The 17,056-nt window shown below is 30.8% G+C and overlaps 1 protein-coding gene across 1 annotated transcript; it reads left to right on the forward strand.

The window, feature by feature from the left end:
- Window positions 1-3,547: 3,547 nt before the first annotated feature.
- On the forward strand, window positions 3,548-5,129 carry LOC126700759 (25.3 kDa vesicle transport protein-like). Its single transcript, XM_050398947.1, has 4 exons — window positions 3,548-3,852; window positions 4,269-4,429; window positions 4,610-4,764; window positions 5,037-5,129. Exons 1-4 carry the CDS (start codon window positions 3,662-3,664, stop codon window positions 5,127-5,129), a joined length of 600 nt encoding a protein of 199 aa, XP_050254904.1. The 5' UTR covers window positions 3,548-3,661.
- The last annotated feature ends 11,927 nt before the right edge of the window (window positions 5,130-17,056 follow it).

Here is a 17,056-nt window from a genome sequence, read left to right on the forward strand (position 1 = left end):
GAGTAAATTGCAAATTATACTATTTAAGTTTAGAGTAATTTTGTTTCTACTTCCTAATATTCCAACCTTTTAATCCACTTCCTTAACATTAAAGAGAGTTTGAATTGAAGACCTTTTATCCAAACACTATGCCTAGGTGTCTGTTTAAGTGCCTAATAGCACTATAGACATGTTTTTCGCTAGTCTCTTTCAAAACTCTCAAATAACATTTTTTGGTTTCAAAAAACGACGTTGTTCCATGCTTGGGAAACATATGACTTGGAAAAGAAGAACAACAATCTCTCTCCAGGCAAGAGATTTCATATAGAGTAGATTCGGCTTGACAGGCCTAGTGATCAAAGGTGGTCATCGGTGGTGGAAGGTGTTTTAAGCTGGTACTTAGGAGATTTGGCACAACAGGTTAAGAGATCCTAGGTGGATTTGAAAAAAATTGTGAGTAATATACGTTTTGGTCTTAAGGCTGCAGATTTTATGATCATGTAAAAATTAATTTAAATCAAATGCATTTGGGTTAATTATTTTGCAGCACCCTGATTCTCACTAAGGATCCATTTGGGAACAGCTTATTTAGTTAAAATTGAAAATTTTTTACTGAAAGTATTTTAAGTGTCTATTTGGAAATAGCTTATTTAGCTGAAACTGAAAACTTTTTGCTAAAAGTACTGTAAATAAAATTAAAAGATAGCTGAAATAGTATGGTAGGGCCCATGAATAGTACTAAAAAATGCAATGAGATCTATGAATAATAACAAAAATAAGCTGAATAGTAAAAAAAACTGGCTTTTTAAGTAATGCCAAACACACAAATAAAGATAAAAGTTAGCTGAAATAGTACAGTGAGGCCCATAAATAGTATTAAAAGTGCAATAGGACTCATGAATAATAGCAAAAATAAGTTGAATGGTAGCAAAAAAATAAGCTAAATAGAAAAAAAAAAAAAATTGTCATTTTCTGCCAATGTCAAACACAACCTAAGAAAAAAAAAAGTCATACCAAAGCAAGCTTAAGTACCCGTTTGGTTCAACTTTTAGAGCCTAAAAGTTGCGTTTTGCAAAACGCTGGCCCAAAAATTGCGTTTGGTTATTACAAAACGCAACTTTGGGTCAAAAGTTGCGTTTTAAAAAACGCCCTGAACGCGCATCAGTCCTTATGCGAAGCATCAGGTCCATTTTCCAAAAGTCCTTGGGCGTTTTGGGGTATCCGTTGGGGTGAGCAGGCAATTACGAAATTACCCTTCAAATGCTCATGTCTTCAGAGATCGCACAGGCACTTCATTTCACTTTGGGTCTCTCTGCTCTGCGCAAGCTCCATCGTTCCTCTCATCTCTGTGCTGCTACAAGTAACAACTTTCCGCGCGTAAGTCTCTCTTTTCTTTTTTCATCCGTTGAAAATCTTCTTCCTCTTCTTCTTCTTTCTTCGTCTTCTTCAACAGGCCTTCCTCTGTAATTTTTTTTTTATTTTTTTATTTGTCTAATCTGATCTGAGAAATACATTTTGCAGGTAGAGTTTTGATCAAAAAAACCCCAAGCAACATGGATCTGCTACCCAAAGCCACCAGGTACCAACATTGATCTGGAATTTTTTTTTTTACCAAGCTGAAAAAAAGAATTTTCAGATCTTGCATGCTTTGTTCTTGCTAAAGATATATTTGTTCTCTTGCCGGGTACTGAAAAAGCTTTATGGGTACATGCTTCGTAATTTATTTATTTTTTATTTGTGTTTTTGTGGATGCTCTGTCTCATGCGATATCTGATTTGGGTATTTTATTAGTATGATTTGGGTATTTTAGAAATATAAAGAATGAGAAGGAAAGAAGAATTTTCAGAAGAAATATAAATATTTTTGATACTGGTTGATATGGTTCGTTGTGTATGTGACATTGTGGAATATTGGCTTTGTTGGTTGCTGCATGGTGAAGTGCTGATGGGGTGTTGATTGGAAATGGATGGTAGAGATGTTGTTGTTGCTGGTATGCATAATCTTTTTATTTATCTGTTATTAGCATGAACTGAAATTAGTTCTGTGTAAATTTTAGTTTTTGTTTTTATCCTTTTTGGGTCTAACTTGTGATTGGTTTTAAGGAATCTTTCTAATTTTGGTCCTTGAATTTAACATAAACTAGTAAGGTTTTTTACTAAATTTGATATTTCGTATTCATTAATGGCCGTATAGGAAAGGTAATGGAGCCAAGGAGGTTGTACAGAGTAATCACGAAGTAAAAGTCTATAATGGTGTGGACAAATATTACAAATTGTAATAAAATGATAAGAATTAACCTCTTGGACATTATTATAGCCTTGCACTAGTATTATTTCATAGTACCTTGCAAACTAAAATGAAATAATTATAGTCAGTAACTTAAGACAACTCCCTTTTTTTGTTAGTAATTATAGATGGATGATGATGAAGAAGAGGACCCGCACACAGTGCAGCAGCTGGTCTAGCTGCTGCACCAGTGCAGTGTGCAGCCCAAGCTGCACACAGTGCAGCCCAGTGCAGCAGCCCAAGCTGCACTGGCTGCTGCACTGTGTGCAGCTTGGGCTGCACACTGCACTGGCAGCTAGTCCAAGCTGCAACATGGATGATTATAATTCTATTTTTTGCATTCCCAGCTGGAATTCTATTTTTCGCATTTCTTATGGTTGGTTAACTTTATAGATGGGTAAAAAGACTACTTCCAACTCTGAGGTAAAAAAGGCTAGAGCAGACTGGGATATTAATCCAACGTGGACAACTACCTTTTGTAACATTTGTGTGGAACAAATTCAAGCCGGGAATAGAACAAAAGGTGCTGGCTTTAGTACCAAAGGTTGGGTCAATTTGGTGACCAAATTTTGTAATGAGACCGGTCTAAACTATGATAAGGACCAATTAAAAAGTAGGTGGGATGTATTGAAAGGTGACTGGATTATTGGTATGTATTTTATCATATTTTTTTACATTTTTATGTAGTACAATTTAATCTTGGATTATTGGTGTATATTTTATCTTTTTACATTTTCATTTTGTGCTTCATGATGATGAAAATTATTTAGATTTAATAATATTGATAAGAAGTCAATAATGGTAATAACAAATAATTATGACACTAAAAAAGAAAAATTACCTAAACATTATTAAAATAATACCAATTATATATATTATTATTATTTTTTTTTTAGTAAGTATATGAAATAGTTGATTTAAGTATGAAATAAACTCCTTATATATACATTGTCCTTTTTGGTAATTTACCTCTCAAACTGCAACTTTTATAGTGCTAGCCAAACACTTAGCTTTTTCAAAAAGCACTTTTTAACAGTTTTTACCAAACACTCAGCTTTTTGAAAAAACACTTTTTCATTATGTACTTTTTGAAAACTTAACTTTTTCAAAAAGTTCAACTTTTGAAAGTCGAACCAAACTCACCCTAAGTTACATGCATAATACATATGTAGAGACGGGAAAAAAAAAGGAAATGAATCTTTTAAACTTTTGCCACCCCCTCAACATATACACTGCTTTTCTCCTCTGGAACTGATTTCTTTTGCACACCCAAGGAATAACTTCATCTCCAAGTCCCTTCCTTTCCCCATTTGTACTATAAAAGACCTTTCCTTTAAGTCCAAGTCCATCCTAACCTCATTACCTTAAAGGAGAACTGATTCATATTTCTTAGCAAATGATTAAGCTAACGATAGTTGGAAGAGTGAGCGATGGGTTGCCTCTTGCACAAGGACCCAGGTATACGATTGAGGATTATAACAAATTCTTATTTTACAAGCAACAAGCAGAGCTCATACTCAAAGAAATTTCCAAAGGAGCCTTGGCACATTCCAAGATGACCATTCACATTGATCATCACTGCTTCAAGTATATATCCTTTATTTCCTTTTGTTAACTTGTTTATTTTATTTTCCATGGAACGATTAACCACTATGTTTCACATAATATCACATTAGATATTTCATGAAAAATATGATATGTAATTATTTTTTTTAATTATAGTTACTAGCAATATTTCCTATTTTTTTGGACATCTAATTCACGTGAAAAGTGCCATAATATAAAAGAAATATTAGGGTTCAAAGTTTTTGATTGAAATCATGATATTAATTCCATTATACCCTCTCTCTTTTTTTTCTTTTTCTTTTTTTCTTTTCTTTTTGGGTTTTAATAATAATATAAACAAAACTAAAGAAGCTGATCATATTATAAAACATTCATCATCATAAAGAAGGGATGATAGTATTTATCTATTTTACTTAATGTTTTTGACATTAAGCTAGCCACTTGGTCGACAATGGAATCATCTTCATCACATTGTGCGATTCTTCATATCCAAGAAAACTAGCTTTCCATTATCTACAAGATTTGCAAAAGGAGTTTGAGAAGTTTGATAATAGACTCGTAGAGAAAATCACCAGACCATACAGCTTTGTGAAGTTTGGTAATTTCTATTTACTACAACAAGTTGATATTGATGTGTAGCACTCGAATTATAGAACAAGGAGAACATGATATATTTTATACACTAATTCCCACACCATATATTTACAATCTTCTGTGTTTTATGCTGTTATCGATATTTCTTTTTCTGGAAACTATATTGCTGAAATTTAATTCTCAGATAGCATTATTGGGAATATCAGAAGGCAATACATAAATACAAGAACGCAGGCCAACCTATCAAAACTTAATGCTAATAGGAAACAAGATGTAGATATTGTTACTAAACACATATCTGAAATTTTAGAACGAAGGCAAAATGCAGGTGAAGTTCATGTTCTTCTTTTTTCTTTTTTCAAATCAATTTGTTAATAGTGAATAATGAAGACACATAAATCATGTATTGTTCTTCTTCTCTGACATTGGCAAAAATATCGGATCGAGTATTTGTGACTCCTCAAACTGTGTCCTCAATATGGAGCTCCCCACGCCGGGAGGCAAGCATAAATTTTTTACTCTTGTCTATCATATTCTCATTTCTCATCACCAACCAAATAAAGCATAGTTTTTAAGTTTTTGTAATAGTTTCAATTTATTTTTCTTCACAGGAAATTGCCCTGAAGTGGACGCCTATCACAACAATTATTGTGGTTACTGTTGTTCTTTTATGGGCTAGCTTGGACTCACAGGCCACATCATAATTTCATGAAATGTATGAGTTTACGCAAGTCATGATTTAGTCCTTTTCTAGTTCAGCACAAATAAAAATTTGAAAGATGTAACTTTGTTCTAGTCATTGTAATTAGAATAATCCGATTGGCCTAATGATCAATCAAGCATGGACACATTGTTATGGAATCAATTGCCTAATGAGGGTAGGGTGTATATAGTTCACAAACACTTCAATTGTTATTCATTTTTATGTTCGACTATGTATCAGTAAGCCCCAGCTGGATGAGGCAGGTAAAGCTAGGCTCTTTTGTTTACAACCCTATGCTTTGTACAATGGTGCTGGTATAATATGTTCTATGGTTTGAATTCTTTGTAAAGTCAATGGAACCAGAACCTTTTTTAGGTGAAAATTTTGTTTATCTATTAAAGTCATGTTGCTATATAATATAGAAGATCGACACAGCTGGCCCAACAATTAAGTTTAAAAAACATTATCATAAAGCCAATACGGAGGTTGAATAAAGAATGGGGAACTGTAAGATTCTCACACGTTGATCTTATTTAGTTTTGTTATGTGATTTTGATAGTTTTAGGATGCATACAGAAGCAATTAGCAATCAAAGAAGAACAGCTTCAAATGGTTCCCAAAATGAATGATAGATATAGATATAGATATGGATACTATTGCAAAATACTAAACCACAATTCGAACATTCATTTAATAGCGTAGCTGAAACTTGCCAATCATATTCATTATATTATTAGTTTATAAACTTTTATGTAATAAAATTTAGGACAAAGTTTAGTTATAAAATTGATTGTAGTCTTAGGTTACAACCTTTCTCAATAAAATAAATATTATTACATATTTTGAAAATCTAATTATCCAATTGCATGTACTTTACACTCTTAATACACATATCAAATTCTATGTTAATCGGATATTATTTACTATATGATTTATAAGCTTATATTTTATATATAATTTTAAATTACAAAAACTTGCAATCTAAATAATTTATTGATGAAATAGCTATAATGATGTAATTTAATGATGGATTTGTCAAAATTCATCTCCATTAAAAAGATATTGAGTAAGGTTGTAGCTAGACTTTGTCCTAAAATTTATAGTAACTAGATGATGTTCCACGCGATACGCGGACTATTTTACAATTTTATTGGAAATCATTTGTATATATATTAAGACCTACATATAATACTTTTTTTGTTGTATAATATTTATGTTTGCCCATAGTATTGTTGAATACTTTGAAACTTGATTTTCTTAATTTATATTTTATTTTTAACAATATAACATATTATAATATTTACCGTTGAAAATATATTTTATTTTTTAAACTGATTAAATGATTTTGAAATCTTTAGATAAGAACTTAAAGCATAAAATAAGATTTTATCAATATTTAATTGTCTTTAGTTAGACTTCCGTACCCTTTAAAAAAAAAAAAAGCAAAAAATACACAAAAAAGTAGTAAAGAAACCTACAAATTATGAGTTCTAACATAGAATTATAAAAAAAAAAAAAATAGCTAACTTCATAAATAATCAATTTGGAAAATTTCTTTTTCTTTAGTTCTAAAACAAAATACATTTATGACTTTCTCAAACCAAATCCCAAACATTCAAAGACTCAAAGCAAATCACAATCTTTACAAAATGCACAATGTCCTTCTATAACATCAAACCGTAATCTACCGTCGCAAAATAAAAACCCAAGCCCCTTTCCTTAGTTAAAGCCTACTTATACAGATTAGGATCAAATGGTACTACAATGTTGAAATTATGTAGGTGTCGTTGAAAGGTTGAAGGTAAATGATATCATTTTTTGTTTTAGTGTATTTGAGATGAGATGACATGAAGTTAAGGGCTGTGGGCATGTGTATACAAAGGAGTAGAAGATAGAAGGGTAAATGGAAATGCAAAGAGTTTTTTGTGTGAGAGAGAGAAAGGAAAAGTCTTGAAACGTTGAATCAAATGAAACAAATATTAGTCTTAAAATATTAAATAAAAAATGTAACAAAAATTAGTCTCGAAACATCTAAAGACTCAAAGCAAATCACAACCTTTACAAAATCCACAATGTCATTCTATAACATCAAAACCGTAAGCTACCGTTACTAAATAAAAACCCAAGCCCCTTTCCTTAGTCAAAGCCTACTTATACGGGTTGGGATCAAATGGTACTGCAATGTTGGAATTATGTAGGTGTCGTTAAAAGATTGAAGGTAAATGATATAGTTTTTTGTTTTAGTGTATTTGAAATGAGATGACATGAAGCCAAGAGCTGTGGGCATGTGTATATAAAGGAGTAGAAGATAGAAGGGTAAATGGAAATACAAAGAGTTTTTGTGTGTGTGAGAAAGAGGAAAAGTCTTGAAACATTGAATCAAATGAAACAAATATTAGTCTTAAAATATTAAATAAAAAATGTAACAAAAATTAGTCACGAAACATTGAACCAAAAGAAATAAAGAATCCTTATTTTTAAATTTGTTCTTATCTCTAATGTTACTTAAGAGTATTTCAATTCTCTTCATAGAATGTGCTATACATGGCAGAACCTTATGCTTTCACGCATGAGCTCTCTGCTTTTATGTATATTAGCATTTAACCCGCACAATGCACATAAATTTTTTTCCTTTATTTATTTATTATTTTTCGTTTTTTAAAATTTTTATTGGTAAATGTTTTCTTGACAAAGTCACAAAGCAACTTATATTGCATAGGCATTTTTTTTTTTTTTTTTTGTGTTACTTTTCATCTTTAAATGTTTACTTACTATATTCAACGCGAAGGAAACAGACCAGCCCACTTTTTAGCAAAATATGCCAAGGGCATTGATGATTATTATACTTGGATTGAAGAGTCTCCTTGTTTTTTAGAACATGCTCTTATCCATGATGTAGCTTTTATTTCAGTGATTTAATAAAATATTCGGTCTTGCTATCAAAAAAAAAAAAATTAACGGGAGAGAAGGAAGAAATAATGATAATGAAAAAAAAATGCACAATAAAAAATACGAATAATTTTTACCTTTGACCTTACAAATAATAATAAAAAATTTGATTAATCAAATGTATTATACTATCTACAAAGGAAAAAAGGAAAAAAAGATGACTCATTTCACATCTCTTGTAAATTCCAAATGCTTATTGAAATTGCTTGACTTCAATATAGAAATCCAAATGTTCAAAGGTTCTACACATTCATTTTGTCACATTTTTAAACCATGGTACTAACAAAAACAAAAAGTACCAGACATAGAATTTCATAAAGTTAAAAGATCACAAAAATAATACATATAGAATTTCATAGACTTGATAGAGTGTGTTATCCTTCGGATTAATACATATAGGTTGAAACAAAGACTTATATTTTTAACCCCAACCAACATTTCTTGTGATTTGTGACAACTGTATAACTATTACTTGCCATTTGTCAATATTTATCTATAAGTTGATTCGGCTGAAAATACAAAACCATAATATTAGTTAGAATGCCACAAAGATGTAATATTAGCCCTACAAAGATGTAATGGTTTATAGGATATAAGAACTATGATTTAAGTCATTGGTGTTTCAGATACATTCTGATAGTAAAAACATAAAGTAAGCTTAGAACAAACAATCATCAATTGAAATCTACCAAGAAAGCCACTAAATATGTTTTTTTTTAGTGACTAACTAAAATATAATATGGGTTCTGCTAATAATAATATTCCTTGTAATCCTTAAAATATCATTTGTTGGAGTAATATCAAGACACATAAAATACTTCTAGAACTTATAAATGTGATTCAAACTCAAGATGATTTTTGCAATTTCTATGACACCTATAACAACTATTATTTTGTCTACCCTTTATTTTTTCTTTTTTCTTTTTTTTCATCTTTTAGATGGCAACTCTTTGTGTTCTACGGTTATAAATTTAAACAGCAACCCTTTGTGTTCCACGATTACAATCTCAAACGGCAACCCTTTAGCTTCCTAACATCAGACTTTGGCTTTCTAACTCCTTCATCTCTTCCTCTCCTCACACTATGGGTCCGTTTGGATAAAACTTATTTTGTTGAAATTAAAAGCTGAAAACTAAAAACACTGTAGTAAAATAATTTTTAAATATGTAAATAGTGCCGTAGGATCCATTTTTAATGAAAAAGTTGCTGAAAAGTGAAGTTTTTGGGTCTCGTGAATAATGCACGGGCCCACAAACTGATGAAAAGTGGCTGAAAAGTCAGAAATATATGGCTACTAAAGAGTAGCCGATGTCCCCCTGAAATGCGTGCTACAAAAAAAAAAAAAAAAAAAAACGCCAGACGCAATAAACGCAACGTGTATCCAAACGGATACTATATTAATACTGAAAAGATAGATGATTCAGTTTAAGTATCTCTAAATCCCAATTGCTCTTTGCTCTTTACCTCTATTCTCATGGCTGCCTGCATAATAGTTCAATGTAAGGATTAAATTAATAGTGTTGTTCTTTTTAGTTGTTGTTGTTGTTGTTGTTTTTTTTTTTTTTTTTTTTTTTTTTTTTTTTTTTTTGTTACTACCTCTTTTGTGTTGTGGGTCATACATGAGTTTTTATGTATTTAGGTTGGGTATTTGTACTTATATATGATGGTTTGTTTCTATGTTTAAAATTGGTTTTTTTTAAATGTTTGAGACGGTAACATTATTGGTTTATATTGTGTAATCCGTGTGATAGAGGTTTAGCAGTATCCATTTGATAGAGTTTTTATTTTTTTATTTTTTTTATTTTATTTAAATTGAATGATAGAGTTTTAGTAGTATCCATGCCTGCAGAAATTCAATTTGCTAAGGTATTTTAGTAGTTAGCAAATTGAATTATAGAGTTTAAAATTCAATATTATACTCAAAACATGATACTTCTCCTTTTTTTCTTGGTCTCCTCATTTAAGTGAATCCCTCCTTCATCATTGAAATCGATTTAAAATTTCTTCTATTAGCTTTGATTGTACTCTTAGCTATATCATAAAAGACTGTTTTTTGATATAATTTTTTTATGGTAATTATTGTCATTTTTGTTGTAGTTGAATCAAAATAAAATTATGCTAGATCTGCATAATTAGCAGTTGTTGCATCTTCATCATTATCACAAGTTTAAGATAGAGATTACCCTCATCAATAGCTGCTGCATCTTCTTTGTTGCCAAACTTGATCATCTTAACAAACCTTTTATTTATCTAATTGTACCACATGTATTTATTTATTTATGGATTCTATTTGATTGTAAGATTTTTATGTCTTTTGATATAAATTAACTAATTGGTATGCTAGCCAAACTGCTTACTTCTTCAGTTTTTTAAGATGCTTGTTATGTTATTCTCTCAATTTTTTTACAGCATTGACAACTTGCGGTATTGAGGTAATTACTGAATATTTTATATCAATAGTTATTTGTTAATAGGTGTTTGACAACTTTAGAATATGAAAAGTTTTAGGTTAAATGGGTAACAACTTTAATTTTGTTAATTTTTGCTTTTTAAATTAATAATAGTGATTTATCATGTTAAATTGGTAGTTTATTTGTATAGTAATCAGCTACAATGTTGTAATGTTATTTATTTTTTCTTTCTAATTTGTGAGGTTTAATTCAAATAATTTTGAATAAGTCCTCTGAAATCAAATTCAATACAAAAAATTTTTTGTTAGGGACTCTATATGGCTAAGGGGAGCTTGAATATAATATAAGTTTTGGCCGAATATAATATACTTATATTGTGAACTTCAGTTGCTTCAAGTAGTATTGTAGTAATTTAGATATGAAACTCTAGATGTATCACAAACAGTTAAGGATAACGGTATTTAGTAATATTTGTCTTTTAATTTAAATGGTATTTTGCATAATTGCTTTGCATTCATTAGATTTCATTTTCAGTAATTTTCCAGTGCATCATATGTGTTAGTGACTAATTATGTTAATAATGAAAATCTATATAGTGCTAACAAAAGAATTATAAAAAAGATAAAGATAATTTAGTAGAAAACAAACCCGAAAGAGAAAGGACTTAAAGCAATATCATAGTCAGAGTAAATCTTTTCCTTTCACGTGTGGCTCAATTGACCTGAAATTTATCATAGTCAGAGTTAGTCTCTCTCTCCCACCCTCTAATTTCATAGTGATTATAAATTTAAGAAAACAATTATAATATATGAAGTACATTACTATTTACATTAAAAAAAAAAAAAAAGAAAAAAAAAAAGAGGAAAATATAAAACAAATTGATACAAACCCAGAGGAGAAAGAAGCCAATGATTTGAAATATTATTGACCATGGCCAATGTAGATAGTGAACTCTTTAGATAGTCAGGTAATGTAAGTACTATAGTGAGAATTATACACATCATTTATTAAACTTAAAACTATGAACAATACAAAATGAATTTTAGAATAACATTAGAATTTTATCAAACAATTTGCAAGTGTGTTACTAAAATGTAGTTATCATTACCATTAGAGCAATATTTCTAACGTAGAGACCATCAATTACATACAGTTGGGTTGATGTTTGGGTAGGAAATGTCAAAGAAGTTCTTGGAGGACTGTTGCTTATTCATCTGATATTGTGGTGCAATACTATCTGCAATAAGTAAACACACCAACACATCGCTATTGCAAAAAACTATGTACATGTAATGTAATATTACCAATTGCATCATATTTGGTCGATAATTTTTTCTATCCACCATGTTGATATCTTCTAGCGCATTCATCCTTGAAAACTTTTGTTCATATTCATTGTTCATAAATGAAAAAATCATTTAGATTTATCATACTATGAGGCCGAAAAAATCAAATACAAACATCACATATTAAGGTCTAAAAGAGATTTCATCGAACATGTGGAGTGCAATAAAAATGAATATATAGAATACCAAAATTAACATATATAGAACCGTGCAAATTTTATCTGCTTTCAAAGAAACCCAAACATTCAAATCGGGTCCCATTTAGAAAAACCATAGACACGATAGCAAGCAACAAAACATATAATGCAGGATTCGAATATTTATATTAGCTTACCAATGAAAGCTGTTGTTGCCCATTTCATTGTCGAATAACCCCATCATTAAAATTTGAGTCTGACGGTGGTGGGACACTATCCTAAAGGTGGCAGCGGCCTTCAGATTTCTCTCTCTCTCTCTCTCTCTCTCTCTCTGCAAGGCCAAAAAACTTGCTGACCCTCGGATTTCTCTCTCTTTAGCTACTGTTCTAGAAGGCATAATAAAAAATAAAATTATATTCTAAGCCAAGAATCAATATTTGTTCAGCGAAAGATCAAACAAAAATGTACAATAGAGTTTGAAATCATGGGATAAATTGTATTTATAGGACAATAATTATTTTATTTTTGGAGGATTTGATAGTCACAAAATGGTTTAGATTGTAAGAGATGCTATTGGTTCTTGACCAAAGAGAACGGCTCTGTTCAATTTCTGAAGAGGGTAATTTTGGGTTTTCTTTTTCCCCTGATTGTTGGTTCAGAACGAAACGTGCGAACGGTAAGTAAGTGGCTGAACAGATGGGTTTATCCTTGAGGTGGCAGAAATTGCTAAATTACACAACAGAAAGAGTATATGAAAGAGGAAAATTAAGAACACTATGCTGACCTTGTGAATATGATATTGCAAAGAAGAAACGAAACAAAGCGGAATAGTAGATATCAGTTTAGAGTGAATACTGAAAGGAGGAAGGGAAGGGTTTTTTTTTTTTTTTTTTTTTTTTTTCCTTTCGTCTTCAATGAATGGGTTTATCGTTTGGTTGAGATGCTGCGTCTTCTTTTAACAGTAAACGTGTTTGTTCATACGTTATATCTTTTCGCTTTTTGCTGGGTTGCGGCGTTTGGGTTGGAATCAATGGGTTTAACATTTGATTTTGAGTTTTTCGTACGATGTAACTTTTCAAATTAAATTCTATACGTGGCAGATTTTTAAGTGGGGATTTTTTTTTTTGGTAAACTAAGTGGGGATTTTTCCTATATGTCACAACATCATTAATTGCAGGGAAATTCTTCTGTATATGATATGATATTGATTGATTTTATTATTTCTTTAATTTAATGATACCATTTCATTGTATTCTATGAGAATATAAATTAGAATTCCTCTCCTCCCACTTACTCTTGTTCAATTTTCTCTTGTCATATGAAAAAAAGTATACTCTTTTAATGTTAATTGTCGATTCTTAGGCTAAAGAGCATAAATTGCAAATTATACTATTTAAGTTTAGAGTAATTTTATTCTACTTCCTAACATTCCAACTTTTTAATCCACTTCCTTTACATTAAAGAGCGTTTGAATTTAAGCCTTTTTGTCCAAACGCTATGCCTAGAGTATAGACATGTTTTTCGCGTTGATGATGTGTCATAGTGAGGGGTAATTCTACAGTACCCCCTCTTTTTTTTTGGGGGTACGGTACCCTCTAATAGGTAATCTGCTATACCAGGTTACCAAAACATCACATTTGATGGTACCATCTTCACATTGTGTAATACTAACATCACATATGACTGTACTTTTGTCACATACGGTGGTTCCCTTATTTTTTTTCACATTCAATGGTACCATCATCACATTGTGTAGTACCAACATCACATGTGACTGTACTTTTGTCACATACAGTGGTTCCCTTATTTTTTTTTCTCATATTCGATGGTACCATCATCACATTGCATAGTACTAACATCACATGGGATTGTACTATTGTCACATTCGGTGGTTCCCTTATTTTTTTTCTCACATTTGATGGTACCATCTCACATTGTGCAGTACCAACATCACATGCGACTGTACTTTTGTCACATTCAGTGGTTCCCTTATTTTTTTCTCACATTTGATGGTACCATCTTCATATTGTGTAATACTAACATCACATGTGACTGCATTTTTGCCACATACGGTGGTTCCCTTATTTTTTCTCACATTCGATGGTACCATCCTCACATTGTGTAGTACCAACATCACATGTGATTGTACTTTTGTCACATTCAGTAATTCCTTTATTTTTTTTCCTCACATTTGATGATACCATCCTCACATTGTGCAGTACCAACATCACATGTGACTGTACTTTTGTCACATTTGATGGTTCCCTTATTTTTTTCTCACATTTGATGGTATCATTCTCACATTGTGCAGTACCAACATCACATGTGACTGTACTTTTGTCACATATGGTGGTTCTCTTATTTTTTTTCTCACATTCAATAGTACCACCCTCATATTGTGCAGTATTGACATCACATGTAATTGTACTATTGTCACATTCGGCGGTTCCCTTATTTTTTTCTCACATTTGATGGTACCATCCTCACATTTTGCAGTACCAACATCACATGTGACTGTACTTTTGTCACAGTCGATGGTTCCCTTATTTTTTTCCTCACATTTTATGGTACCAGCCTCACATTGCGCAGTACCAACATCACATGTGATTGTACTTTTGTTACATTCAGTAGTTCCTTTATTTTTTTTCTCACATTTGATAGTACCATCCACACATTGTGCAGTACCAATATCACATGTGATTGTACTTTTGTCACATTCGATAGTTCCCTTATTTTTTTTTCACATTTGATGGTACCATCCTTACACTATGCAGAACCAACATCACCTGTGATTGTACTTTTGTCAAATTCGGTAGTTCCCTTATTTCTTTCTCACATTTGATAGTATCATCCTTACATTGTACAGTACTAACATCATATGTGATTGTACTTTTGTCACATTCGGTGGTTCCCTTACTTTTTTTTCTTACATTTGATTATATCATCCTCACATTGTGCAGTACCAATATCACATGTGACTATACTTTTGTTACATTCTATGATTCCCTTATTTTTTTTCTCGCATTTGATGGTACTATCCTCAAATTGTGCAGTACCAACATCACATGTGACAGTACTTTTTTCACATTCGGTGGTTCCCTTTTTTTTTTCTCACATTTGATAGTACCATCCTTACATTGTACAGTACTAACATCATATGTGATTGTACTTTTGTCACACTCAGTGGTTCTCTTACTTTTTTTCTAACATTTAATTGTACCATCCTCACATTGTGCAGTACCAATATCACATTTGATTATACTTTTATTACATTTGGTGGTTCCCTTATTTTTTCTCACATTTGATGGCTCCATTATCACATTAAGTAATATCAATATCACATGTGACCGTACTTTTGTCACATATGATAGTTCATTTTTTTTTTTCACATTTGATAGTTCCATTATCACATTAAGTTGTATCAACATCATATATGACAGTACTTTTATCACATTCGGTTGTACTTGTATTTTTTTAAATTTTTTTATTTTTACATTTAATGGTATCATTTTCAAATTGTACAGTATCAAAATCAGATGTGATAATACTTTTGTCACGTTTGGTGATTCAATTCTTTTTCTCGTAAATTATGGTTCTATTATCTCATTAGGCAGTGACAACATCACATTTGATCATACTTTTCTCACATTTGATTGTACTTTAATTTTTTTTTCTCACATTTGATGGTGTTATCCTTATATTGTACAGTACCATCATCACATTTGACTGTACTTTTGTCACGTTTGGTGGTCCCGTTTTTTTTTTATTTTCATATTTGATTGTTTTATTGTCACATTAGGTAGTATCAACATCACATTAGACCGCACATTTCTCATATTCGGTGGTATTTTTGTCACATTTGACGGTTCCCTTTTTTTTTTTTTTCTCACAAATTACCATAATACTCCTAAAACCTAAAAAATGACGTAAATACCCTTAGAATCTAAAAAATGACAGAATAACCCTAAAACTTTTTTTTTTTTTTAAAAACCCAAAATTATCAAAAACCGAAAAATGACTAAAATAACCACAAAACCTAAAAATGACCAAAATACCCTTAAAATAAAAAAAAAAGACCAAATAACCTTGAATCTTAAAAAAAAAAACCAAAATTACCATAAAACCTAAAAATAACCGAAATAACAATGATACCTATAAAATGACCAAAATACCCTTAGGAAAAAAAAATGACCACATAGCATATCTTCTTCCCTTCGATGTTGATGATAAAAGATACAATTTCCTCTATCTCTCTTTGCATCTCTCTTTGTTCACAGTATTTGCCATTTATCACCTCTAAATTTCGGTACGTCTCCTTTTATGTAAAAGTTCAATGTTACATTGATGGTTTCCCTTCTTCTTCATATTTTTTTTAAAGCTAAACGAAATTACTAAGATAGTTAGCTTTAAATGAAACTTCAATACTAAACTTTTCAATTAATTAAAAATTATCTTTCAGTTAGCACTATTAATAAATTTTAAAAAAATCTAATAAAAGTTTGATTATTTACTTCTACTATTTTTTTTTTTCACTCTTACTTCTACAAACTCCATTAAAAACTTTTGACACCCCAATATGTAATGTAATAAACGAAAATTTTTTTGAACCCAACATTAAATCCCATGTTCACAACCACTAAATTTGTCAATTTGAACTCCAATCAGGCCTGCACTGCACAAAATGAAATTTCAATGTTCAAATAGATATATGTTAAGCTCTAAGATTATACCATCTAAAACAAAATTGTTGGGAACAACAATTTTTCAATAGTGATGGTTTCAATGACACTTCTTTTGCATTCATATCATCTTATAAAACCAGATCAAATAACTCTGCTTGTTCTGATGTAGGATTTTTTTGCCATTTAACATGATTTTCGAAATAATTTTTCAAGTTGGCATGTTTTTGAAACATATTTGTAAACTAGCATTTTGAGTCTTAAAGACTCGAGATTGCTTAAGGAACTCAAGCCTTTAAGACTCGAGTACAGGATCAAGTTCTAGTGATTCACATATACAGAATTGTTATTTGCAAAAAAAATAAAATAATAAATAAATAAATTTTATATATTCATCAAGACAAGA

The sequence above is a fragment of the Quercus robur genome, chromosome 9 (assembly GCF_932294415.1).
Source record: "Quercus robur chromosome 9, dhQueRobu3.1, whole genome shotgun sequence".
NCBI classification, from domain to species: Eukaryota; Viridiplantae; Streptophyta; class Magnoliopsida; order Fagales; family Fagaceae; genus Quercus; species Quercus robur.

Excerpts from the sequence above, each read along its gene's own strand:
- LOC126700759 (XM_050398947.1), top strand. The coding sequence starts at position 3,662 with ATGATTAAGCTAACGATAGTTGGAAGAGTGAGCGATGGGTTGCCTCTT. Across the intron at positions 4,430-4,609 it reads ATACAGCTTTGTGAAGTTTG|ATAGCATTATTGGGAATATC; the intron begins GTAATTTCTATT and ends TTTAATTCTCAG. Across the intron at positions 4,765-5,036 it reads AAAATGCAGGTGAAGTTCAT|GAAATTGCCCTGAAGTGGAC; the intron begins GTTCTTCTTTTT and ends TTTTCTTCACAG.